The following is a 26,995-nucleotide window of genomic DNA, read 5'->3' as shown; positions in this document are numbered from 1 at the left end:
TGTGTGTGTCTGTGTGTGTCTGTGTGTGTGTCTGTGTGTGTGTGTCTGTGTGTGTCTGTGTGTCTCTGTGTGTGTCTGTGTGTCTCTGTGTGTGTCTGTGTGTGTCTGTCTGTGTGTGTCTGTGTGTCTCTGTGTGTGTGTGTCTGTGTGTGTCTGTGTGTCTCTGTGTGTGTCTGTGTGTGTCTGTCTGTGTGTGTCTGTGTGTCTCTGTGTCTGTCTGTGTGTGTCTGTGTGTCTCTGTGTCTGTCTGTGTCTGTGTGTCTCTGTGTCTGTGTATGTCTGTGTGTGTCTCTGTGTGTGTCTGTGTGTCTCTGTGTCTGTGTGTGTGTGTCTGTGTTTGTCTGTGTATGTCTGTGTGTGTCTCTGTGTGTGTCTGTGTGTCTCTGTGTGTCTGTGTGTGTGTCTGTGTGTGTGTCTGTGTTTGTCTGTGTGTCTGTGTGTGTGTCTGTGTGTGTCTGTCTGTGTGTGTCTGTGTGTGTCTCTGTGTGTGTCTGTGTGTGTGTCTGTGTGTGTGTCTGTGTGTCTCTGTGTGTCTGTGTGTGTGTCTGTGTGTGTGTCTGTGTGTGTGTCTGTGTTTGTCTGTGTGTCTGTGTGTGTGTCTGTGTGTGTCTGTCTGTGTGTCTCTGTGTGTGTCTCTGTGTGTGTCTGTGTGTGTGTCTGTGTGTGTGTCTGTGTGTCTGTGTGTGTCTGTGTGTGTCTGTGTGTGTGTCTGTGTGTGTGTCTGTGTCTGTCTGTGTGTCTCTGTGTGTGTCTGTGTGTGTCTCTGTGTGTGTCTCTGTGTCTGTCTGTGTGTGTCTGTGTGTGTCTCTGTGTCTGTCTGTGTGTGTCTCTGTGTCTGTCTGTGTGTGTCTGTGTGTGTCTGTGTGTGTGTCTGTGTCTGTCTGTGTGTGTCTCTGTGTGTGTCTGTGTGTGTCTGTGTGTGTCTGTGTCTGTCTGTGTGTGTCTGTGTGTGTCTCTGTGTCTGTCTGTGTGTGTCTGTGTGTGTCTGTGTGTGTGTCTGTGTGTGTCTGTGTGTGTGTCTGTGTCTGTCTGTGTCTGTCTGTGTGTGTCTGTGTGTGTCTGTGTGTGTGTCTGTGTCTGTCTGTGTGTGTCTCTGTGTGTGTCTGTGTGTGTCTGTGTGTGTCTGTCTGTGTGTGTCTCTGTGTGTGTCTGTGTGTGTCTGTGTCTGTCTGTGTGTGTCTGTGTGTGTCTCTGTGTCTGTCTGTGTCTGTCTGTGTGTGTCTGTGTCTGTCTGTGTGTGTCTGTGTGTGTCTCTGTGTCTGTCTGTGTGTCTGTGTGTGTCTCTGTGTGTGTCTCTGTGTGTGTCTGTGTGTGTCTGTGTGTGTCTCTGTGTCTGTCTGTGTGTGTCTGTGTGTGTCTGTGTGTGTGTCTGTGTCTGTCTGTGTGTGTCTCTGTGTGTGTCTGTGTGTGTCTGTGTGTGTCTGTGTGTCTCTGTGTGTGTCTCTGTGTCTGTCTGTGTGTCTCTGTGTGTGTCTGTGTGTGTGTCTGTGTGTGTGTGTCTGTGTGTGTCTGTGTGTCTCTGTGTGTCTCTGTGTGTCTCTGTGACAGAAAGCGACACCTGTGCTGAGCTGAAGTGTTTTACAGCTCAAATGTAAAAATGTGCTGAATCTGAACCACGAGCAGAGAGCAAAGCGCTCGTTCTTCTGTTTGTTCCTCTGAGACGCTCAGTCCAGAGTTTGTTCCACACAGATTAGATAAATGTGGACACAAGGACACCGAAACAAAGCTAATATCACTAACTAATATAAGTAACTGCAGCGGTCCTTTCATGCTGCTTTGGATCTTCAGTTTTAGCTGCACGTTTTTCCAATAAAGTAAGTTTTTAAACTGATATGAAAAACAAAAGTGAAAGCGGTTACGATCGTGTCTGAAAGGACCTCTGAGTGATGAGAGGAAACAAACCGAGGAGCCAGGCTCCAAGAGTCACAGTGAAGCTTCTGGAGATGAGTCTGGGTCACATTAATGGAAACATTTCTGCAGGACGGCTGTGATCTGCTGTCACACTGCAGCGCAGGTGGAGCAGCTTTAGATAAACACCACGAACCAGGTCAGGGTCATGTGACCACAGCAGCTGCTGATAACCAAAGAAAACAGACCCGGGATCATCCGGGGGAACCAAGGTCGGGTCTCACAGGAGTCACAGGACCAGAGACCACGTACACAGGTGTCAGGTATTCACCGCACACCTGAGTGTCAGCATGTGATGAAGATAACACAAGCTTCATGCTCAGAAACAGGACAGGTGAAGGAAAGTTAGGATACCTTGGTGGGTATATAAAAAGTACCAAAACAAGAGTATCCAGCCAAGTAAGTGAGAATTAGCTGTAAGAACCAACGAGAGCTAATAACTATGTAAACAAAGGTTTAAAGCTATGAGAAGAAATACTGAATGTGACTTAAAAAAAAAATGTAGAAACATGAGACAAAAAGTTGTGTATTTGACACAAAGAGTGTGTTCTTGTTATCCAGAGCATGCAGCTCTGTGGCTGATGCAACATTAGTGCAGAGGAAAGAGGAGCCCTGCAGGAGGAGTCAGGAGGAGGAGGAGGAGAAGGAGGAGGAGTTGCATGCTTCTCATATATAAACACAGAAAGACGAAAAACAGACAAACCTGCGAACACAGAGGCTTACTGCGCAGACGCAAAGATCTCTGACAAACTTGTGGAAAAACAAACATGAGTCACGTCGACGTGAAAAACATGAAGCCCACCAAGTTTGAGGACGAGTACTACGACGAGTACGAGTACTATAACCTGACGGATAAATACGCAGGTGAGCTAACCTGTCCTGGTTCGGTCCGGTTCGTGTTCCGGGCCCGGGAAACTCACTGCTTTAGTTTTTCTGTTGCAGAAGGTTCGGCTCGGAAGGGCAGGACAAAGAAGGAGGCCAGCGACAACACCAACAGAAACAACCCCGCAGGACATGAGCGCAAGATCGTGGAGAAGCTCCAGAACAGCGAGAAGAAAGACAAGGAGTGAATATTGAGGTAAACCCGGGAAAACCGTGTTTGTGTGTCAGTAACTGTGCGCCGAAGTAAAGCAGGAATGCTGTTTCAGTCAGAGCAAAGGCGTCTGACTCACATGAGTCCGTTTGCACTGACAGAGGCCATAAACACGTCAAAACGGGCAGATTTCTGAACGCTGTCTGGTCTGTGGCTGTTTGGAACGCTGGAACTGGGCAAATGTGACGCCAGACGCGCCGCGTGCAGAACTTGAATTTAAGCCTCTACCGCAGCACTTTTGCTGCCACGCTTTGACTTTACAGCTCTCAGAAAAGAGTCCAAAGTTAATTTTTATATCGAGTCGTGCGCCGAATTTTAGGCAGCGTGTTTCCTGTGTAGGCGGTCCACTTTGAATCCATATTCTCGGTTTCTTTGCTCGAGGATCGGTCTGAATCTGAAATCGTCGATTTTTAAACGAATGTTTGGAACACAGCATACTGTACCACATCAGGCCTTTTCCTAAACTGCGCTTGCTCCACAGTTATTAACAATAATTAACTGTTAATTAACAGCTGAATTTAAAGCCAGCTGTTAATTAACAGTTAAGGTTGAGGAGTAGTGACGTCATGTGTGAAAAAACAGCATAGTTGTTGTTTTAGCTAAAATATATGTAATATATTTCCCGTAGAATACGAATTCCCTCAGAACAAAACTGTTTATTAACTCCTGCCCTTCGCCTCCTGCACGTCATCACCAGGTTCATAGTTTGAATGGGCAGATTTCCAGTAGAAGTTTGTACACTTCTACAATCCTCCTCCTTCTTATCTCCTCCTCCTGCTCCTCTCTCTTCCTCTCCTTCTTTGCCCCACCCCAAGCCTTCTCCATCCTCCTTCTTTTCCACATCCCTGTTCGTCTTCTTCATGTTCTCCCTTGTCCTCCTCCTTCCTCCTCATCTCTTTTCTTCTTACGTGTCCTCCTGGTGGCCTGTGCAGGTACTGCAAGTCATTTAGAACCGATACAGTTCTTACATCATTTTTAAGCTTTATTATGATTTAATCCTACAGGATAAACTCGTAGATGTACCTGACAGATCACCTAATGAAACTGTAAATGAAGAAAAACATGGAAAATTTTAATTTTGGATTTTTTTAAAACAGATTTTTAACACATGGTGCTGCTGTTGGTAAATAGATGCTTGAACTCCTCGTGTTTATTTATTTTAATTAATTATTTTATATTTTTCTTTTCCACTAAAGGGAATCTCGGACGGCTCATCCCGGAAACCGACCATGGCGTCCTTGGCGACAGAACGACACGTGCAGATGGCAGGAGCATCTGAGCTCCGATGGGCCCGCAGGTGTTAGAGAGCTCTCACCTGAGGCGGCGTACCCCTGGGTCCCCACTTGGACCGCGACCGCGCACCGAGACTGCGGTGGCGGCAAATGGCTCATTCTTAAGGATGTTTTTTAAACTTGTTTTTACGATTAAAGACTTGTTAAACTGAAATGAGAGTGTTCATTGTTTCTTCCTTTTAGGCCTCAGTGAAAGAACACAGCCTGTATATAAAAGATGGATGTAGTGAGGCGCCAGGAAAGAGAGCCTAGAAAGTTCAGAGCCACACTAACGTGTTTAAATACCAACGTCTGAGCTTTTGTGGATGTTCTAAATGTGAAGCACACTCTGACAGCTTGTTGAAACAAAGCACCAGACTCCACTGACAAAAGCAGGAATTAAAGCTTTCAGATCACAGGAGTGATGCACTGCTGCTGAGTGCTGCTAAGGGATCGGGAGGACATCTCTTATGACGGGTAAACAGGTGAAAATGTTCTAAATATAACCGTTGCAGTTGGTGGGCCGTCATTTGAAGCAAGAAAGGTTTTAAAGCGAACCAATCACAGCAGAAGCAGACAACTCAGTTTATGAGGTAAAATCTTGTTTTTGTGAATGGAGTCTGGTACGGCTAACCCCAGCTGCACTTCCTCAGGCAGAGCTGTTTGAATGCAGGTGAAGAGGTGAAAATGTGCAGGTTAAAGGTCAATCTCATCTGCAAAGTGATGAAACAAAGTGATTGTGACGCCACGAAGATGGAAACACTGAGAACGTGTAGCAGCGATGTAACTTCACCAGCAGCACTCACACAGGGTTACAGTGAGTTATGGTTAGAGTAAGGGGCTACTGTAAACTAAACGAGTAAAGTAAGGGATTACTATTGCAAAAACAGTAATTAGATACCGTTACTTTCCCGTAGGAACGCTGCGTTACTGCGTTACTAAAACCGTGATTTTTTTGCGAGAATGTCTCACTACAGTGACGTAAGCGAGTGCGACGTTCGTGACAACAGCTGTGTGCAGATCAACAATGGATCACATATCGAGTGCAGAGAGAGTATGAGCGTGCAGCGTTTAAAGCGTGGAAGTACTGACCTTACTTTGAGTTTGATTCCATAAAAAGTGACAAAAACATTAGTGTCCGCTGTGCGTGGGAAGAAAACTTCTTTTTACAGCGAAAAAACCCTAAATTTCCAACAAGCACCGAGTAGCTACGACGTAATGGGAAACTCACAGAGAAACTTACGGATCCTTCCACTGACCGTGGCACACCTGCACCAGGGTAAACCTCCGCCTACCGCAGTCCATCTTTACAGTGAAAATAGAGCAACAGGACCGCTGAGTCTCTGACTTTATTTATTTTCTGCTGTGTTTTACTTGCATCTGTTTGAAAGACTGAGTGTAAACACAAAAAATATTTTATTTTATGTGCTGGAATGTGCAGAAAATAGGTTTAAATAATAATAATAATGGATTGGATTTATATAGCGCTTTTCAAGGCACCCAAAGCGCTTTACAATGCCACTATTCAGTCACTCTCACATTCACACACTGGTGGAGGCAGCTACAGTTGTAGCCACAGCTGCCCTGGGGCAGACTGACAGAAGCGAGGCTGCCATATCGCGCCATCGGCCCCTCTGACCAACACCAGTAGGCGGTAGGGTAAAGTGTCTTGCCCAAGGACACAACGACCAGGACAGTAATTAGTTACTGATTACCTTTTTCAAGTAACTTGACCAACACTGGTGGAGAGCATGGATCGTCCAGCAGGGGGCAGCATCTCTCAGCCATTGAGAGTCTGGTATGTGTGAAGTGTGTGAGGACTTTACAGGTCACAGTGATGTGTTGCCTGGCTCCACTTGGACTCTGGCCCTGTTGTTCTGTGAGCACAGACTTTGAGCAGGACTCAGAGAAAAGTGTCTGATCACACTGAAGTTTATTGTGCTGCAGTTTTAGATGCGAGCTTATGCAACAGCGCAGCGTTACGTAACACGGACTCTGCGGAGCTCACACTGAAACTCGGGACAAGCTGCAGAGCTGTGAGCAGCAGCAGGTGATGAAACCGCACTCAACGCTCAGACGTCCCCGCAATCAAAGACGTCCCCACAATCAAAGACGTCCCCACAATCAAAGATGCGCCGACGACCTTTTGGGTTTTTATGTGGAGTAAAAATCATCCCACAGGTTTCTACACTCAGCGAGCACTTCATTAGGAATTAGCATAGTAACCTTCAGCTTCTCAATTTTAATAGCACACAAACTGTATATAAATGATGGACATAGGCAAATATGACATCATCCATGTCCTGCATTAACATTTGATCGTGTTCTTGGGTTTTTGTTTAAACTAATGAAACTGTTCAGAAAGAAGCACACGGGGGTAAAGAGCCCGGTCATTCAGGAGGAGCTCGGTGTGGAGTCGCTGCCTCTCCACATGGAGCCCGTGGAGGTGATTCAGGATGTTCTGGGCAGACCTGAGAGTATGTCTCAGCTGGCTTGGGAACCCCTCAGTACTCCAGAAGAAATAGCCTGAGGCCCTGGGCAGGAGAGCGATGTGGGCGTATCTATGCTCGCCATTGTGATCCCTGTTATCACCAACTGGGGTTTAAGTTTTGTTGGGCCAGCTAACACAGAGCAGCCGGACTGTGCTGAACTTGTTTTGAGTGCCCAGCCTCAGGAGTCCAGGACAAACCATCCACATCACCTCGACCTGTTTAGGTCTCCCTCTCGAAGCTGTTTTATTCTTCCTCATGGAAACATTTTGGGTCAATAATTTTTTGTACCTAATAAAAGGATCAAATCAGTCTTGTTCTAAAGTCTTGGCTGGCTGGCGAGATCAGGTCTGTGACAGCGATGGTTGTTGTTGTTTGCTTGTTTTTATAAAGAAATGTTTGATTAGTTTGATTAGGTGACAGTTTAAAAAAAGCTTTTCAGGTATGAGCTGGGTGTGGTCATGTGACCTGCAGGTTGACTGTGTGTTTGCAGCTGTGCAGATGTTTCTGGCCGTGTGTTTATTAAAGTGAAGCTCCGCGTACCTGCAGCAGCTCTCCTCTGAATCTGAACCATCGCTGTGATTGGTTCATTGCCCGCCTCTCTCCGTGTGAGCGCAGATACGGCGTGAGGCGGGACGCTTATTGAACACAGGCGCTTTCGTGTGTGCCGTCAGGGCTTCAGCGGCGGAGATGCCTCGCTGACAGCCGCAGACACTTTTCATTATTATTTCATATCTGAAGTCTTTCCAGAAAAAACAGGAGTTCGCTACTCTGTACTTTTCCTCATCTCAACAACAAATCTCATGTGTGGCATAAACCCAGCTGTGCTCTGCTGGACCTTTGTTTCTTTAACAGCCCTGAAACTGGACTCAATAGAGACCCCAATACTCAATACAGAGTAATTTGCTGCTTTTTCCTGATTGGTTCCCCTTTATTACTCTTGTTTTTTAAACTGCACAAACTGTTAATAATAGAAGCACGTAGGCACCCTTCAACATTAGTGTTTTGCCATATTTAGACAAGAAGGTGGAGTGCTGTTATCAGCTAATTCTAGCTTGTTAGACTGTATCTGGTCTTTAAGTGATGACGTATGAACCCTGGTTCCAAACTACTCTGTGTTCATTAAGGCTGTTGTGTTTCTAACATGTTTTAATGTTTGTATATGTATATAACCTGGTATTGTGGATGGATTATCTCAGTTGTTCTCCTGACTGAAGTTCGTTTACAGCATCCTGCCATGCGACTGCATTTAACTGTGTTGTTGGTCAGATGATGTCACTAAAAATGGATGTTAGAGGAACCTACAGGTGGCAGTTAGCTACAGGTGGCAGTTAGCTACAGGTGGCAGTTAGCTGCTAGCTGTCTGCAAAGATAGCTAGCAGCTAACTGCTAGCAAAACATGTTAGCATCAGTAGTAACTTGTGGAAACTTTAAAATGCAGAACTCAGAAACCTCTGGGTCACGTCACCATGGCGACATATATCTTTTATAAAAGTCTCTACTGAAGGCCCAAAGTTTAAAGAAGTTGACAAGTCAGATCTATAATTTAACATCCAACTCTGCGGCGGCTTCACTTGCCTCAGCTGAGGGAGTCGGGAGTTAGCCGGGCGCCGGGCAGGATGTGGAAACTTCAGAGACTGGAGGCTGATTTGTGTCAGAGTGAAAACAGAACACGCTTCATCAAATCTGCACCTGCAGGCTAAAGGATGCTCATCCAACGTTTTATCGGTCTCGGAAAGATACCTGTAAATGATTTATATTTCTAGGTATTTTTGCCCCCATCCGTGGAAAAACGACTTTGCTCCCTTTAATGGAGGCCTTCTTCAGTAAGAGGCTGGAACAAATAAATGGCTCCGTATCATCAAGATGCCATCAAAGGGACCAAAACGTTCAGATAAATCTATTTATTCATTCATTTACGTAAACGGGCATGTTTGGAGTTTACCTTCATATTTAATTTAAAATGTAATATTTTTTTATTTATAGCTGTCTTATTTGTGATTCTCACAAAACCAAGCATGTATTATTATGTTTTATATTTTTGATGCATTTGATGGATTATTTATTCCTGTATTATTCATGACTTTGGCATTGTCTGCCTGTCACAGCGTGAACCCTGCCGCTCTGATCAGCTGAGGGATTTGAGGGTTTTTCAGTCCACGGGCTGACGCGCAGCACACCTGAACCATCTCACCTGTTTGCAGATCATGACCTTCAGTCCGGAGCCGTCATGGGCCTCCTGCTGCCGGGAAACCAGATCCCGAGCATTTAGTGAGACAGGATCAGCTCGTGCGGTGCGAACGGGCCAACTAAACGGTCTATTTCTGCTTAATCCTGACTTCCTGTTTGGCTCCACCACCGTTGTAAGCGATGCTGCTGGAAAAATCTGCTGCTGCTGGACGAGCGGGGAGCAGGACGGATCGGATCCCCCGCACACCTGCAGGATTTGGCTCTGATGTGGAAACAGGGATCAGGAATATTTATACACGCTTACATAACCAGCCTCACCATTCAACATCCAGATCAGTGTTTCTGTACCACTATCGCACACACACGCCTCCCCCATCACCTCCCCCTCTGCAGAGGAGATACCAGTGCTCTTAGAAACTCCCCTGGTTGCCTAGCAACTGGTCCTGAGGATTGCCAAAGAGACAGAGATCATTCGTCTGTTATGAGTGGGTAATATGATATTGTGTAAGTGGGGGTGTAAGCTTTCATGTCCATGTTTGTGAGGACCGACTGAAGTTTTTTTGGAACCAGAGCGCGTTTGAGGGCTCAGCTGTGATGAGTCGGGATGCCGTCCACGTCTGCCCTCGACCGTCACTCGTGCACCACATGTTCTGCATGTATGTACGCAAATCAGACATTTCATGGAGTTTCTGTAAAGTTGGGACACATTTTGTGTATTGGGGACAAACGTTTATCAAATATTGAACCATTAAAGAAAATATTCATGATATAAACTGAAACATAACCAATAAAGTAAATTTCCTTTGTTGAAATCTGATTATTTCTACGTTATGTTTACATAAATGTATCTGTTTGGGTGTATAAAGCCTGTTAAGTAAACTTCCAGCTTCGTTACAATTTCATCCTCTTTTTGCCCCACAGTGACACGCAGGAACATTCAGGTCGAGGCTGAGTACTAAAGGTTCAGTCCTGGTTACTAATCTGGCCTCCATGTTTGTGGACAGCAGGTTAACAGCGGTTAAAGGTCAGAGAGGTCGGACTAAAGCACAAAAATCTATAAACCTGTGTCATACAGTGAAATGAAAACAAAACACATCGACTGGCGAGGAGTCCGTCTTCGCATCATAACGAGTCTCATATCGAGGCTGACGGAGATAAACACGCTTTCAGACGTGATGGAGACTCAGGCGGTGACGAGGATGCGGAGAGCTGAATGAAATCAGCCCAGATCGAACTTCCTGCTGCCGATGGTATCTGCTGTGTGAGCTGCTGGTTTTATTACAGGGAACAGCGGGCGCGAGGGAAAGGTCGCCCTGCAGATATTGTTTTCTCGTTCCCGGCGGCCTGCGGGTCACAAATATCGACTGGGCCGCTTCCTGTTATACGAATGAAACCGTGTTCGGGAGAGAGGACGCGAGCAGGCGGGCAGAGGGAGCTGAACACAAATGAACTTTAATGTTACAGTTTGGCTACAAGAACACGTAACATACGCGAACTGTCTGCAGAGTTTATGTCCTGTTACAGCTGCGGCACATTCAGCACGAAGCTCTGAGGCAGCTGCTGTTAACAAAGGAGGGAAGAAAGTAAAAGAAAAGAAAGAAAGGAGGAAGTAAAGGAACCTAAGAAAGGAAATGAAGAAAAGATGGAAGGAAGGAGGCAAAGAATGGAGAAAGAACAAAAAAGAAAGAAGAGAAAAGGTAAAAAGAAAAAGCAGCAAACGAAGGAATATGAGGAATGAAAAGGAAAAGGCGGGATGGAGGAGAGGAAGGAAGGAAGGAAGGATGAATTCCTCAACCACTCGTCAAATATGTAGGTTTCATTTCAAAAATAAAAACATTGTTATGACCTGTTTTTGCTTGCACCACCTACACGCTGCTATCACACCTGATGTAGCTGCTTTCAGGGATTAGATTGGAGGTGTGCAGTGCTGCATACGCTCGCTGCTACACGAAGATGCAGCGTTACAGGAGGAAGTGTGGTGCTGGTTGGGGCAAGATAACCATTTACAAACTCATCAAGCAAGAACAAATCCACACAGGCAGGAACACCATCTCCTCCACCGCAACAGGTAAGTGAACGAAGGGAACAGACGTAAACACACCGGTTCTCATCCAGCGCTTTTCTGCTCATTCACACAAGAACGTTTGCTCTTTCTCTGTAAGTGCTTTCCAACAGTCACACTCTGATGGATGCATCAGCAACTTGGGGTTAGTGTCTTGCCCAAGGATATGTGCAAGGGTTAGGCAGGCTAAGGTGTGGTTAGACGCACAAACACAAACACAGCTCTCTCTCCAAATGTAGCCCGAAGCCACGGGAATGTTCTGTTTGTGGTGACAACAGAAACTAAGCAGGAACTCGTACTGATCCTTGGGGAACAGCACAGATAAAAGAACAGATAAGAGGGAAACCAAGCAGTCCTTAGCAGAGCTGCATCTCTGCAGATGATCACTGAGGACTTTGAGTGTCTGTGCTGTTAACGGTAGATTGACTTTCAGAGGACGCGTCTGAGCTGGCCGGCCATCCGAGGCCCTCGTTTTGTTCAGAAGAAGCGTTCCTGTTCTCCTCATCTGTGAAAACATCTTAAATATCTGCTGGAGCCATTTAATCCCAGCTACGATCATTTATTTACATCTGATTTACACAGTTTAAAAAAGCAAAGTCAGTTTCTCTTCGCAGCTTTTAATCTACTGCAGCTTCCAAATGATCAGGTTTAAACCTGTTTCCACTTCCAGTAATCGCGTCGTCTTCTCTGTATCTTATACGTCTATTTGTTTTCCTCGGATTCTTCTCATTTGCATTTGAATGATTTGCTGTTTTTAAAAAGTGCTTTGAAATGTCTTCCTGTATAAAATGTGTTAAATGATCTCGCCGTGGCCTGCAGTGGTAACAGTGACCCCAGCAAAGGCCTGAGCGTCTGGGTCACGTCATTTTTCACCTCAGTTGTGAATATCTGACACTGTAATATAAATATTTGCTAAAGAAAAGGAAAAGCATCATAAAGAGGTTATTCTGAGTAAAATGTTCCCGCCCTGAGACTGGAGCAGCAGTGAGTGAGTCTGCAGTTAATCTCGTCCACAGCGCAGCCTGCAGGTCTTCACAGAAGTCATTATGGCTGCTAATGATAAGATGTTAAGAAATGTTAAGTTCACCGCGCAGCGACTCCCCACGAAAGCAGTGAGCTGACTTTGGTCTTAGTGGAACGCGACGATCCCCGAACATCGAACGCTCACAAACGCACACTGACACGCGCTGACTCGTGCATAATGACGATGATCAGAGCACGAGAGGAAAAAAGCTCCGCTTGAAGGTTTGTAAAAATAAAAAGGCACAAACTCTTTTTCGTGTGCCAAACACTCGGCGTCGTCAGTGCTAGAAAATTAGACTTTGTTTGAAAGACGAATTTAAACTCAAAGGATGTTCATGCGTGTGTTTGTTCTGGTCCCGCCTTCAGAGAGAACGTTCTCAGCTCCAGATCGTTTACTCTGGTCTGAATCCTTTGAGTTTGTCAGCTTTTTTCTGTGGTTTCGTTTCTTGTCCACAAAGAAAGCTCAAAGCTAACTGCGAGTGAACCACGATGCAGCACTGCAAACACTCAGCGGGCTGAGGTCACACAGACTGAGCGTATGGGGTTAAAAGGGTCACCAAGACCACAACAACCTGGTGCTGAATGCCCAGAAGACAGTGGAGATTATTGTGGACTTCAGGAAGCACACAGCCCCACTCCCCCCCATCATCCTGACTGACACCCCCATCACCTCTGTGGACTCATTCCGCTTCCTGGGTACCACCATCACCCAGGACCTGAAGTGGGAGCCCACCATCACCTCCGTCATTAAGAAAGCCCAGCAGAGGATGTACTTCCTGAGGCAGCTGAAGAAATTCAACCTGCCAACACGGACGATGATGCAGTTCTACACTGCAATCATCGAGTCCATCCTCACCTCCTCCATCACCGTGTGGTACGCTGGAGCCACTATCAGGGACAAACAGAGACTGCAGCGTGTTGTGCGCTCTGCTGAGAAGGTGATTGGCTGCAGACTCCCATCTCTGCAGGACCTGTACACCTCCAGGACACTGGGGCGTGCAGCTCGGATCTCAGCTGACCCTTCTCACCCTGGACACAGTCTGTTTGACCTGCTCCCCTCAGGCAGGAGGCTCCGGTCCATTCGCACCAGAACCTCTCGCCACAAGAACAGTTTCTTCCCCTCTGCTGTTGGACACATGAACAATAACCGTATGACTGTCCCCGCCACTAACACATGACCCTACGCTGTGTCACTGCATCATTCCATGTTTGGCACTGATCACCACCTGCACTCATGTATATATCATGTATATATCTATCTACGTAGCACTTTTAATTCTTATTCTTATTTTTATTTTCATGTCTATTTAAGCGTAATTTATGACAGTATGTTTGCACTGAAGCACCGCAGCAATTTCCTAATGTTGTAAACCTGCTCAACATTTGGCAATAAAACCCTTTCTGATTCTGATTCTGATTCTGATTCTGATTCTGATTCTGATTCTGAAAGCGTGCGCTCATATGGTTGCTGGTGTTTCTCTGCAGGACTGTTTCAAGTTTACAAGCGTCGGCAGATTTGGGGTGGGGAGTGTTGACACAAACATTGAGAGTACTAACACAGGTATTGGTGTTGAATCGATACTACCACGATGGGAATGATATTTTAGTTTCACTGTGTTGCTCATCAGAAAGAAGCTCCTCCCCCTGACTGCAGGTAGGCTGCAGCGAGTGACAGCGAGCAGCTTCACATGGAGATATTTGATGGCGTACATGAAGCAAAACTCGACTGTGACAAGACTCAGACCTGCAGCTCAGAGGTCAGAGGTCACAGGCAGTTCTTTCAGAGAGGTAAAGAATCTCCAGGTAACTGATGACGATAACAGCGATGCTTCAGTAAATGTTATCGGTCATCATGCTGGTTCTTCAGCAGACTATATTCACACAGTCCAATAAAACATTCAGCCCTCTGACACCAGTGTGTCGTTTGAGCTGGAATCCTAACCTGGAGCTCCATCTATGAAAGTGTGTGAAAATAAAAACTGTCAGGTCCATTTTTATTTGAAGAGCAGAAGCTGACCCACACGTCTCTCATTCAGGACTCCAGTAGGTTCAAAGCACGTGAAAACCTGTGAACGGTGCATTCACGTGGCCGCCAGAGACATTGATGAATACACAGACTCAGTCTGTGGATTCATCAGGAAATGCGTGGAAGATGTCGTCCCATCCAGAACAGTTAAATCCTTCCCAAATCAAAAACCCTGGATTAACGGAGATGTTCGCGCGGCACTGGCGGCACGGAGCACCGCCTTTGCCTCCGCGAACACATCGGACTACAAACACGCACATTACCAACTCCGGAAGACGATCAAAGCAGCCAAACGTGAGTACAGGGACAGGGTGGAGCAACAGTTTGACAACCCTCGGAGTATGTGGCAGGGACTAAACACGATCACAGACTTTAGAGGGAAAACCAGCACACCGCAGACCACGGCCTCTCTGTGTGAGGATCTAAACGTATTCTACGCTAGATTCGACACAGCGAACACCATGAGACCGGACAGTGTGCGCACCGCGGATGACGTCAGTGCGCACACTGTGTCTGAGGAGGATGTGCGAGGTGCTTCAGGAAGGTGAACGCACGCAAAGCTACTGGTCCGGACGGGATTCCCGGCCGCGTCCTCAGGTCATGCGCGGCTCAGCTGGCTGGAGTGTTCACGCACATCTTCAACCTTTCCCTCTCTCTGTCTGTTGTCCCAGCCTGCTTCAAAATGGCCACCATCGTCCCTGTACCCAAATCCTCCACCATCTCCTCATTGAACGACTGGCGACCTGTAGCCCTGACCCCCATCGTAAGCAAATGCTTCGAGAAGCTGGTCAGGGACTTCATCTGCTCTGCACTACCCGACTCACTGGACCCTCTACAGTTCGCATACCGCCACAACAGGTCCACTGATGATGCCATAGCCCTGACACTACACACTGCCCTGTCACACCTGGAGAAGAGAGACACGTATGTGAGGATGCTGTTTGTAGATTACAGCTCAGCATTCAATACCATCGTTCCCTCGAAGCTGGACAGGAAACTGCAGGATCTAGGACTGAGCAGCTCCCTCTGCAGCTGGATCCTTAGCTTCCTGTCTGACAGACGCCAGGTGGTCAGACTGGGCAGCATCACCTCATCCCCCATCACACTGAACACTGGTGCTCCACAGGGGTGTGTACTGAGCCCTCTCCTGTACTCACTCTACACCTACGACTGCACAGCCACTAACAACTCCAACATCATTGTGAAGTTTGCAGACGACACTACAGTGGTGGGTCTTATCACCAACGGTGATGAGACGGCTTACAGGGAGGAGGTCAGCGCCCTGACCCACTGGTGTCAAGACAACCATCTCACCCTCAACGTCGCAAAGACAAAGGAGTTGATAGTGGACTTCCGGAGGTGCAGAGAAGTACACACCCCCATCACCATCAACGGCGCTGCTGTGGAGAGAGTGAGCAGCTTCCGGTTCCTTGGAGTACATCTGGCTGAGGATCTTACGTGGTCAGTACACACAAACAAAACAGTGAAGAAGGCGCAGCAGCGCCTCTTCTTTCTCAGGAGACTGAAAAGATTCGGCATGAGCCCCCGCATCCTCAGGACCTTCTATCACTGTGCCATTGAGAGCATCCTCACTGGATGCATCACCACCTGGTATGGCAACAGCACCGCCTACAACTGCAAAGCTCTCCAGCGAGTAGTGCGGTGCTCTGAACGGATAATTGGAGGTGAGCTTCCCTCCCTCCAAGACATCTACAGGAAGCGCTGCCTGAGGAAAGCGGGGAGGATCATCAAGGACTCCAGTCACCCCAGCCATAAACTGTTCAGACTGCTTCCATCAGGAAGGAGGTTCTGCAGCATCCGGTCCCGTACCAGCAGACTGAGAGACAGCTTCTTCCACCAGGCCATCAGACTGCTGAACACGTCATAGACACCTCAGCTTCACTACTGGAACTTCAACATTATGCACTCCACACTGTACAGTAATGCCACTGTTTTGCACATATTCAACTCTGTATATTTTATATATTTTATTATTATTATTATTATTATTATTATTTTATTTTTTTACTATTTAATTTGTAAAAATGTGTATACACACACACACACACACACACACACACGTAGGAAAATATTTAGTATACACATCCAGAAATGCATACACTATTATATATTGTACATATATTTATTAGTTTCAGGTTGGCCAAATCGAATTTCCCAGAGGAACCCACCCGAGGGATTAATAAAGTTCTATCTTATCTTATCTTATCTTATCTTATCTCTTGTATTTTGCTCGTTTGTGTTGTTGTGTTTGCACATCTCTGTTGCTTGTGGGGCTCGCACACAAGAATTTCACTCACATGTGCTGTGCCAGTGTGCCTGCACATGTGATGTGACAATAAAAGTGATTTGATTTGATTTGATTTGATTTGATTTGTAACAGTGAAGAACAGCAATCACATCATTTAGTGGTCATGTATGCAGATTTAGTATACTGATGGTCATTCACCTCAAATTATGACACGCTGCTCTCCCCTGCACAAGTTAAAAATATCAGTGCTTGGTATCGGACTGTGATATCAGACACTCTTCCAGAGGTTTCCAGGAGTCGCTGGCTGGCCTCTACACCCGTGTGACGGAGGAAGCAGGTGCCTTGTTTGTTTGTTTGGTCGACAACATGGAGGATCCTCCTGCATCCCAGAATGCAAAGCATATCTGAGTTCAGGAAGGTTCTTTGGTCGCCTCACCATAAACAGTCACTGGGAACAGGACTGAGACCACTCCCCTCACAGCTGTGGTTGCCTCGAGTTACACGCCACATCTGCACAAATAAACTGCAGCGAGCGGGAAAGACTAAGCAGCGCACGTGTTACACATCGCAATGCAAACACGTAAGAGCTCAGACGAACCCCGATGTGGCTTCACTGAGGATCAAAGACGATTTTATACCTGCTGCGTTGTGCAAACAGCGCCGTCGGATGTCTAACATGCAAGCACTTGGTGACAGTGGGAAAGAAAAACAACAGGAAGAAACCTCTCGCAGGCTCAGGGAGGGGCGGGGCCATCTGCTGTGATTGGTTGGAGGTGAGCAAATGAAGACAGGATAAAGACATGCTGTGGAAGAGAGACAGAGGTTAATAACAGATATGATTCAGTGCAGAGAGGTCTGTTAATACACAGTGAGTGAAGAAGAAACCCCCAGTGCATCATGGGAATCCCCCGGCAGTCTACGTCTATTGCAGCATAACTAAGGGAGGATTCAGGGTCACCTGGTCCAGCCCTAACTATATGCTTTAGCAAAAAGGAAAGTTTGAAGCCTAATCTTGAAAGTAGAGATGGTGTCTGTCTCCTGAATCCAAACTGGAAGCTGGTTCCACAGAAGAGGGGCCTGAAAACTGAAGGCTCTGCCTCCCATTCTACTTTTAAATACTCTAGGAACAACAAGTAGGCCTGCAGAGCGAGAGCCAAGTGCTCTAATAGGGTGATATGGTACTACAAGGTCATTAACAGATGCTTTGTTGTCATCACACTCTGAGGTGTACAGTATGTAAACTGCTCTCTCAGCTGTTACAGACGGTGTTTACACATCAGCACATGGAGGCGAGCAGCGGAGAGGACTGGTGTTAGCGGCCTCGTCGTTAATAATGATGATTTCTGAGCTTAAATCACCACATTAGCTGAGAGGCGCCGACTTTGTGAAAACCTGATTAAATCCAGGCGGAGCGCAGGGCGAGAATCAGGGGAACATATTAAAAAAATGACAAAGTGAAGGTGATAAGCAGCAGCTGCACTATATCTCCAACTAACCGAATCCCGTGGCGTGGAGCTCATTTACATGCGATGGTGTTAAAAACTCGTAAATTCATCCATGAATGAAGCGTCGAGACATGAAGGAGAGATTGGAAACTCTGAATCTAATCACATGGTTGCTGATGTTGGACGCGGCTGTTTAACTGGGATTTGTTGCCTCGTCTCTGCAGACCATTAAAGAAATCAATCTGCACGTGGACACCGACGAGGTCATGACTGAATCGGGGAGATACGACCCGGTGTGAGCAGATAATAAATAAAACACGACGAGGGCGCTTTTCCTCCATTGTTTCTCTGTTAGAAGCTTTAGGCGTCAGAATGAAATGCAGTCCTCCGAATAATAAAAAAGGAATCTGATAATTCATGCTGTCCAGCAGCGGAGACCCTCTGAGGGCCACGGCGAGTCTACAAAGAGCAGCAAAGCAGAGGCGACAGGAAATCCAGCTGAACACGAGCGACGTAATGAGGCTCGGAGGGAGCGGGTGCTCATCAAAGAGTTTAAGGCTCGTGGGCTCGCGACCCGGCACGTGGGCAGGAGGACGTAAACACTGGGGAGCGTTACAAATGATCCTGCTCGTCTCCGTACAGCCGCGAGCTTCAGCTGAAGCACGAGCACAAACTGAAGAGGGTAAATTAACGGTTCATTAGCTCATCGGGACCAACGAGCAAGGATTAAACAGCAGGAGAAAAATGCTCCGTGTTTCGTCTCATCCTCTCGTGTCAGTGTAGCTGAGCTGTCTCACTTCCTCTTTTATGTGTTTTGGTTTAGTTTGACTTCCTCGCCTGTGTCACCATCTTTATCTTCACCTGTGTTTTGTTACCCTGTTGTGTTGTTCCTGATTATATGTTTAAATAGCGCCGTCTTCCTTCCCGTCTCAGCGTCGTTCACACTGTTTCCACTTTGAGTTAACTGCCTTTCTCTGAATCTTGCATTAGGGTCCACAGTAGACGACACATGTGACTGTACATCAACACAAAGTGATCCCTATGAGTGTCACCTACTCCAGTCAGAGACACTATCAGCTGATGATGATACAAATATATAAAAAACATAAAATTAATTAAATTAACAATGAAATGCAAAGCTGCAGGAAATCTAGTGTTTTAGCAGCAAAACATTTTAAATCCACCGAATGATTTTCTGGCTCAGTGCTGCTTTTTATTCTTTAAACTGACGACAACCAAAAGACACAAAAGAAGCACAAAAAATCAGATAAAAGAATAAAAACAACGACAAAGTAAGAAGTACAGCCGGCTGAAGCCGAGCCTGTGCTCATCAGAGAAATTCATTCTCAATCAGTGAGTTTCTGTTTCTGCTAAAATAAAGGCTGATGTACGAGCAGACCTTTGTTCTCTGGAGAAGCTCTGCTCTACAAAAGACACACACCGAGTGTCAAAACACACCCTCACAGTGCCAAATAAAACCTGACGGCATCACTATCTGTCACCACGTGACACCAAACTGCAACCAAAACTTCCCAATCAAAGCAACATTTGGCAGCAGGCACGTGAAATCCTCTCAGAGCGTACATCAGCTCTGGTGCCAGCAAAGGCTCGATGAGCTTCATGAAACAATAACAGGACACTTCTGGGCACTTTTAATCTTTAATCTTTTAATTCGCCCAGATGATGTTCAACGTGTTGGTTACAGCCTCAGCAGACAGGAGCACACAGATGGAGTCTGAAATGGAAATGCAGTGTAAGGAACCTCTGACTCAGTGACATTCAAGTGTTTTTCACCAGTCTGTCACTAATGGCTCAAAGAAATGATCTTCCTACACCACCGAGCTGCTTCGTCAGGTAGAGACGCAGAAAAATCAGGCAGGAAATGTTCTGAATGAAGCTTCACTGTTCAGAACGACATAGGGAGGAGGCTGGGGTGGAGGATGGGTGGACAAAACACATGAACTACACACCAGAGACTGCACTTCCTTCACCCGTCTGAGGTGCAGGCAGCTAAAGATGGCGTTAAAGCTGAACGTCACCGTCCCCAAAAACTGCGACACAGAACAGACAAAAACAAAAACCGAGCTGCAAGCGGCTCTGCAGCCCTCCCTCCCTCCCCCGGAGGACTACGGGACAACGAGCTGTGTCGAAGGAAAGTGGATCACTTTTTGCCTGGCGAAATCACCATGGTAACTGATGATGAATACATAACCTGGTGTGGAGCAGGTGATGTTCAGAGTTTTGATTTAAAATCAGCTGCAGAGCTGAATAAATCCACTGAATGAAGCACAGACAGCGTTACGAGAATGTTCATGTTTTAACACCACCAGTACCTGTTCAACCAGTCGCCTCCATTTCACTCTGATCTGAAAGGTTGGAGGGTGGAGATGGCGTGATACCTGCTGGAGGCTGCAGAGCTGCTGAGGCCAACAAAGACACATTAGGAACAGTGACCAAACTTCAGCAACATCTGAGACGATCCGTCCCTCACGGATGAGCTGCTGCGGGTTTTCTCGCGGCCCCGCGTTCGGAAGCCGAACATCCCTGATGGTGTGATGAGGATCTCAGTGGACGTTTGTTTTCTGTCATCACTGCAGATGCTGTCGGCACCATGAGGAACTTCTAACTGAAGTTTTCACCCAGAGGTGAAACCGAATCAAAAGGTTTTACTTTCAGCTTTTTTAACAAATCTAAAAGTCTTCAGGGTGATTATCAACAAAGACGTTAGTGTGAATTAATTAAGGCATGAATTACAAATGCTGTCACACAGAGCCTTAATTTAGGGGCTTACCAGGCGGCTGTGGATGATGGATATGAGCTAAGGGAGCAAAGTTTCAGCCAGTATCTTCTGCTGAGGGGGTTGAAGTGTGGACCCACGCGGTGAAGCATTCAAAGACAGTCGATGCTGAGCAGTCACTGAGACGTGAGCTGAATCTCCAACAAACCGAGTGAGATTCAGGCGAGAAGATGAACCGACACAAAGCAGGATAAAGGCTCCACATGACAACAGGATCACAACACACAACCCGAGTGAATTCAGACTCTGGGTATTGCCTCGTGTTTTCAGGACCATCGGGGTTAATAACACTCAATCTGCATAATACACAACAATCCAGCAGCACCGCATGTCTCTAAGGCAGAGATCGGCACAGACGAGAAGCCGGTTAATATTTTCAATTACCTGAAGCATTATCATCGGTAATTAACGGCATCGTTGGCCACGAGAATGACTGAAGAAAGAGGAGAAAAAGTAGAACAGGGTGAGGAAGTTTATTATACAGTGTGACCAGGTTTCTGACTAAAGGCACGTCTGTCAGAGGGCGGCTGGACGTGGCCCCGACGATCAAATATTTAACAGCTCTTATAGCCGACATCCTTCGTCCTGCAGGGCAGACGTTCAGAGGACAGACCTGCTGGAAGAAGCTCAATGAATCCTGCCCTGCTCTTCTTTCTCTCTGAGGTTTCCAACACTAAATCTACTTTAAAAAACTACACAACATCCACGAGACTGCAGATGTATAAAATATGGAGGCAGAGCTTTTCACAGGTTCTCATTCCTTCCACCAGAATTAAGATGATGAGAAGCAGCCAGGTGCTAATAATGAAACGCACCTGATTGGCTGATCATCATCAGTGTGAGCGTTAAGAGCGACACAGTCTTCCCAGGAGTGGAAGTCGCAGCAACTTCAGCCCAAGCAAAAACCCAGGAGCTCCATCTGAGACTCCACAGGCCTCAGTCAAAGGTTAAAGTTCATGACAGCACAGTTAGAAACAGCCTGAACAAGTACAGCTGCAGGAGGAAAGGTCCTCAACATGGTGCCAAAGCTTAACAAAGCTGCATCTGAACAAAACAAAGACTTCTGGAACAGACGAGGCTGAAGCGGACATGTTTGTCCGTGAAACACAAAGTGAAGAGGAAGCCTCAGACCAGCTGGCAGCATGGCGGTGGAGCGACGATGGTTTGGGCTCCTCGCGGTCACCGAGTGGACCGTGAACTCCTCTGAACACCAAAGTGCTGCGGTGGGATCTTCAGAGGCCGCTCGGGTTCATATTGTACCGTCGTTACTTTGCAGTATGAAGAATACGAGAATTAAAACAACTTAAAAAGCCTGCCACAAACGGAGTGTTCTGTCTGTGCATACACGGAGCTCATTATTAAAAACTTTATGTTTAATATCCACGTCTACAAGAGGAGCAGCACATCTGTGACAGGAAGTGAGGAAAAGCAGACGTTTGCTTCAAGTTTTGGATTTTCAAAGTTTTCTTTGGATCAAAGTCCAGGAAACAGACGAGAAAGTAAACAAGGAAGCAAAAGCTCTTTAATTACCACGTTCACCCTCTGCTGTCTCAGCAAACAGCTTCTTTCTGCACACATTTCTAAATTTCATCATCATAAAACCCCTGCAGCTCTCAACCCTGAATGCTTTTCAGAAAAGACGTTGCTGTTGCAGCTTTTGCAGCGCAAAATTATTTGTGTAGCTCTGAAGGAAAAGACATAAAATCACACAAAATCACAACAGTCCCCTCAAGGTGCTTTACAATGTAAGGTAAAGACTTCAGAGTAACACAGAGAAAACCCAACAATCATATGACCCCCTATGAGCAAGCACTTTGACAGGGGGATGAAAAAAACTCCCTTTTAACAGGAAGAAACCTGCGACCGGGTGGAAGACGGGACAAAGACATGCTGTGGAAGAGATGAATAATAACTCAAGATTAAATGCAGAGAGGTGAATAAACACATAACACAGGAGCAAAAGGCGTGTCAGCTTTATGAGGACAGCTTCAAGAAAAAGGGTGGGGCTAAAAGGGAGTGTGATTCATGTCGTTCTTGTGGGCGTGGCCACTCACTTCACTAGTCTGCTCTTCTACTTTAGAATTATTCATACGCACGCTGTTGCTCATTGGATCAACGCTGACCAGAGCTGCTGACTCCACCTTACCCCTGCAGATGGCCCCGCCCCTCCCTGAGCCTGGTTCTGCTGGAGGTTTCTTCCTGTTAAAAGGGAGTTTTTCCTTCCCACTGTCGCCAAAGTGCTGCTCATAGGGGGTCATATGATTGTTGGGTTTTTCTGGATTATTGTGATTACTGTAGGACTTTACAGTATAAAGCACCTTGAAGCAACTGCTGTTCTGATTTGCTGCTATATAAATAAAACTTGGAAGTCATTAGTATTAATTAGTTAGCAGATTTAAAGTTCTTTCCTTTTGTGCAGTTGTAATAATAATTCAACTGCCCTACCTGCCCAGACTCCCCAACGCTCTCCACCTAATCCTCCATCCTGCTCACCTCCTCAAACCTCTGCCAGCCTCCAGAGCATCATCTCCATCTACCCACAGAGTTCAGTCGTTTCACTCAGTGTACTCATTACCGCCTCTTAAAAGGAAACTGTTCCATCTGGGCTCTTAAAAACAAGAACATCAGCAGCAGGAGCAGCTGTGGTACCCGTCCTCATTTTACCCTTGAAGTGGACTGCAGGGTGTCCTGTCATGTTGCACTTGAGACCAGAGGTGGAGAAGGAGAGAGGTGTGCACGAAACGTGAGAAATAATCGCAGGGTTTCCTTGTCCATTTTGGCATGCATGGACGGAGAGAGAAAGACTGAGTGTGTGGGTGGATGAGATGCAGAGAGAAGAAGAAGAGGAGGAGGAGGAGGAAGGATGGAGAGTGGCACATTCTCTCTCTCTCTTTTTTTAACAAGGGGTTCCTCTACCCCAGGGACACCTATCTGTGTGACCACAGGAGTGAGGAAGAGGAGGAACAAAGGGCCGAGGAGGTGGTGGGACGAGAAGGGTCGGGGGGAGGAGGAGGCCACATGTTCTACACCCTTTCCTGCAAGGGAGGAGGAAAAAATGCTATGTGTGATTGTATATGTGTGCTGGATGCACAAATGTATCATTAGGCATCATTAACCACAAATTATACAGAGAGAGAAAGACAGATGCTGCTGTTGGCACATTTTTCTGCTCCCTGCAATCTGCAGCCCTGGGAAGGAAAAAGAAGGGGAGAAAGAGGGGATGGAGGGGGAGTTAATCTAATACATGTGTAGTGTGATTAAAGGAAGAGCTTCATCGCCGGTGACGTTTCAGATGGATGTGAAGCCCGGCGAAAGGATATTAAACACTTAAACATCGCACTGAAAACAGAGGCAGTGAGGAGGGGGTGGGGTGGGGGGCAGAAAGAGTTAAAAGTCCGAATCTATGAGAAGGAGAGCTCTCTCTCTCTCTCTCTCTCTCTCTCTCCTCCCTCCTACCTCTCTCGACCGCTCGGCTACTCGCTCCTCTCTCACCACCTGTTAGTGCGGACCCCTCATGCACTGACATCCACTTGTTTGTGCAGGAATCTCCTCCACTCACCATCAAAGGTACGAACATTTACTCTCTTTATTCTGCCTTAATGCTGCTGCGTGTCTCCTTCTTCTTTTATTGGGGGGGGGATTATTCACTCCCGTTCCAGTCTCCGCCTCCTCCTCCATCCCTCCATCCTCTCGTCTCTCAACAAATTTCTGTGTTTCTGCAAGTGGTGCAAAGTACATTTACTCTGATGCAGCGAGGTTTGCGTGACGCGCTGTGCTGTTTTATTGCACTTTAATGCTTTAATTACAGTTTGGAGGTATTTTAGTAGCCATGGTTAATTTTTGAGTTTGAGAAAAAAAGAAAACACTAACCTCAGATGGTCTGTTTATTGATCATGTAGCTAAAAATTGACATTTTAAATCAGATTTAAATGTTGTTATCAACTTATTTTGGTGATGTGTGATCTATGGAGGACTGAAAATGCAACAATATTATTAATATTGAGACAAAAAAATAAAACAGAGGATAGAAGGAAATAATGTTGAAATACATGCGCACACAAGTCAGTTAATAAAGTGTGAAATCATTCAGTTTGGCTTCCTCACAGAAATATTTACTGTCAAAATGACCTCTCATTCAGTTTCCTCCGTATACAACTGTAAGTATGAATTTGTTTAATTATTTCTGTAATAATTTACATTATTTGTCAATAATGACTCGTACATTATTGATACACGAGTACAGGACACGGTGTGAAGAGGGAAACCATTTGGGAAATAAATATTTAAATTAATATATTTATAAATAAAATAAAATATTAAATGGGAGAGCAAAAATATGAACAAAAAGCGAAAACATACTAAAGCAAGTGATTAGTGATAAGTTGTTTATTTATTTATTTTTTTACTTATTCAGCTGGTTTCGACCTCCATACCAGACGAATCAGCTGTTTAAATTGTATTAAGGTTTACAGTGTGCATTATTAGGGGCGTGGCCTCTTTGACTGACAGGTGGATGGTGACACAGGCGGCTGTAGTTGCTAGCTGTCTGCTAGCTTCACCTGAGCTGGACCTCTGGACCGTGTTTGTGCTGTTGGAGCCTTTTGGAGCATCTGACCAATAATATGGCTGCTGTGAGGTCACTATAGCAACAGACCGTGCAACGAGGCTGAGCTCCAGGTTTGATTAAATTCTGGGATTTTATCTGGATGTTAATCGAGAATTAAGCCCAGAGACCAAACTGTGGCATCGCTGTGGTTAAGTTTTGTCTGTTGTTTGGGTCTTTGTGCAGTTTAGCACGTCATGCATGTGCTGCATGCTGTGAATTATGATGATTTAAAACATTTATCTCAATAACTTGGCTCTGGTGGAAAAGTCGTCATGAAATAAAGACAGAAAGAAGTAAGCGCACATGATGACTCTGGAAATGATTCAGTATCATGTCCGTCACTGACTGACACTGACATTGAAGCTGCGATGGTACCTCAGCTACTTTAAGCTGAAATCAGTTTGCAAATAGAAGAAAGTCTCCACAGGTTGCCTGAAAAACATCTGTTCTCTCTGCAGAACTTTATTCCTTTGACCTCGCTGTTCATTGACGAAACTTGGATAGCAGTACTGCAAAAGCACCAACACGGAGCAGCAGCACAAAAGTGGCATCAGGACCTTGGACTCATATTTAATCCTGTCCATGCTGATGCTTTCAGCTGCTGGACTTTTGGTCTGCTAAGCTCCGCTTCAAGCTTCTGATCCAGTGAAGAGACGAACGCGATGAGACTCTAACCAAACCTGAACTGAACAGGAAACCAGGAGAATCAGATTTCCTTCCTCTTCCTGTCTCGAAGTTAGAGCGGAGCTCGTCTGTTGTTATTCTGCGATGGTTAAAATGACATTAAGTGGAGAACTGGCACCACCCACTATTCAAAGAATGGATGAAAGTATGACGGAGGCCCTGTCACTTTTTTTAAATTCAAATTACATGTTATATTATTTTAATAGTGAGCACCATGACAAAATAATGTGAGTTTACAGGCTTAAAGAGCAGAGCAAATTGTGGATGATGGGGATAAATAAGGAATGACTGACAGGTTGGAGACATCCTGATTGGCTCTGGTGAGGTCATGGCTGTTGTGCCATTTCTGGAGCAAGGACAGAAGAGGGATGGGTAAGAGGTGGTTAACGTAGGAGGGTGACCTGATGACGGGAGTTCTGGGTGGGCAGGTGGTTACAGGAGTCGTTGAGGTGGTGGTGCTCCTCGACCGCAGGTTTCAGGAAAAGGAAGAATCGACTGTAACATCAGCCATGTGACCTCTGCAGGGTGAAGGTTGGTTTTTGTTTCAGCCAAACTGATGTGTCCTTTAAACATTTCTGAGTCAGGCTCAATTAATCCCAACATTAATCTTCCACTGACCTGGACACAGACATGACTCCAATGGTTCACTTATAACTTAATCAAAAGTTTATTTTTTATTGCGAGGTTATTGAGGAGCACTGAAAGCAACACGTTGGCAGATTTAACCTCCTAACTTCCAAACAGGTTTACCCTTAGCTTCAGGTTCATATCCACCCATTTATTTATTTTAATCCATTTAGCACCAAGTGGGAAATCTTAAACAGAAGCGAAGCCAAAGAACAAGAAAGATCTGATATGAACGTGTTCAGCATGAGGCTAAAACGTGACTTTTCCACCTTATGTTTCTGCTGACCCGATGGAAGTGCAGTGCATTAACCAAACTGTTGGGGCCGGAGTTCCTGTGTATAATGTAGCTACAAATAATCACTAATGCTGCCACAAAAAGATATAAAATGAGCACAAAATAAGATTTTATGCCTAAAAGATAAAAACAGCAGTATAGTTCACTGTGTGAGTGTGCTGTAGTTTGCTCACCACATTAATGGCATTTAGAATAAAGAACCTCGTGGAT

At 45.9% G+C, this 26,995-nt stretch overlaps 2 protein-coding genes and 1 long non-coding RNA gene across 4 annotated transcripts in view; all 3 read left to right on the top strand.

The window, feature by feature from the left end:
• Positions 1-2,065: 2,065 nt before the first annotated feature.
• On the top strand, positions 2,066-4,447 carry nupr1b (nuclear protein 1b). The gene is made up of 3 exons (XM_026163885.2): positions 2,066-2,772; positions 2,851-2,986; positions 4,198-4,447. The coding sequence occupies exons 1-2, from the start codon at positions 2,676-2,678 to the stop codon at positions 2,976-2,978; spliced, it is 225 nt and encodes a 74-aa protein (XP_026019670.1). The 5' UTR covers positions 2,066-2,675; the 3' UTR covers positions 2,979-2,986; positions 4,198-4,447.
• Positions 4,448-5,258: 811 nt separating this feature from the next.
• On the top strand, positions 5,259-13,447 carry LOC145428210 (uncharacterized). Of its 2 annotated transcripts, none has more exons than XR_013908439.1 (2): positions 5,259-5,551; positions 8,966-13,447. It is a non-coding gene; the product is annotated as an uncharacterized LOC145428210 (long non-coding RNA). The 2 variants fall into 2 exon arrangements; XR_013908440.1 differs by having other exon boundaries at positions 8,870-13,447.
• Positions 13,448-23,948: 10,501 nt separating this feature from the next.
• The window catches only part of doc2a (double C2-like domains, alpha), a 66,219-nt gene continuing 63,172 nt past the window's right edge, over positions 23,949-26,995 (top strand). The window contains exon 1 of the mRNA XM_026163880.2: positions 23,949-24,140. The gene's annotated coding sequence lies outside the window, so the exon portion shown is untranslated. The remainder of the gene's footprint in view (positions 24,141-26,995) is intronic.

Source organism: Astatotilapia calliptera, chromosome 4 (genome assembly GCF_964374335.1).
Source record: "Astatotilapia calliptera chromosome 4, fAstCal68.1, whole genome shotgun sequence".
Lineage (NCBI taxonomy): Eukaryota > Metazoa > Chordata > Actinopteri > Cichliformes > Cichlidae > Astatotilapia > Astatotilapia calliptera.
The sequence above is the reverse complement of the archived record's forward strand: the minus strand, read 5'-3'. Positions and strand labels throughout refer to the sequence as shown.

Coding starts and splice junctions, on each gene's coding strand:
- nupr1b (XM_026163885.2), top strand. CDS start 2,676: ATGAGTCACGTCGACGTGAAAAACATGAAGCCCACCAAGTTTGAGGAC. Junction 2,773..2,850: donor CCTGACGGATAAATACGCAG/GTGAGCTAACCT, acceptor TTTCTGTTGCAG/AAGGTTCGGCTCGGAAGGGC.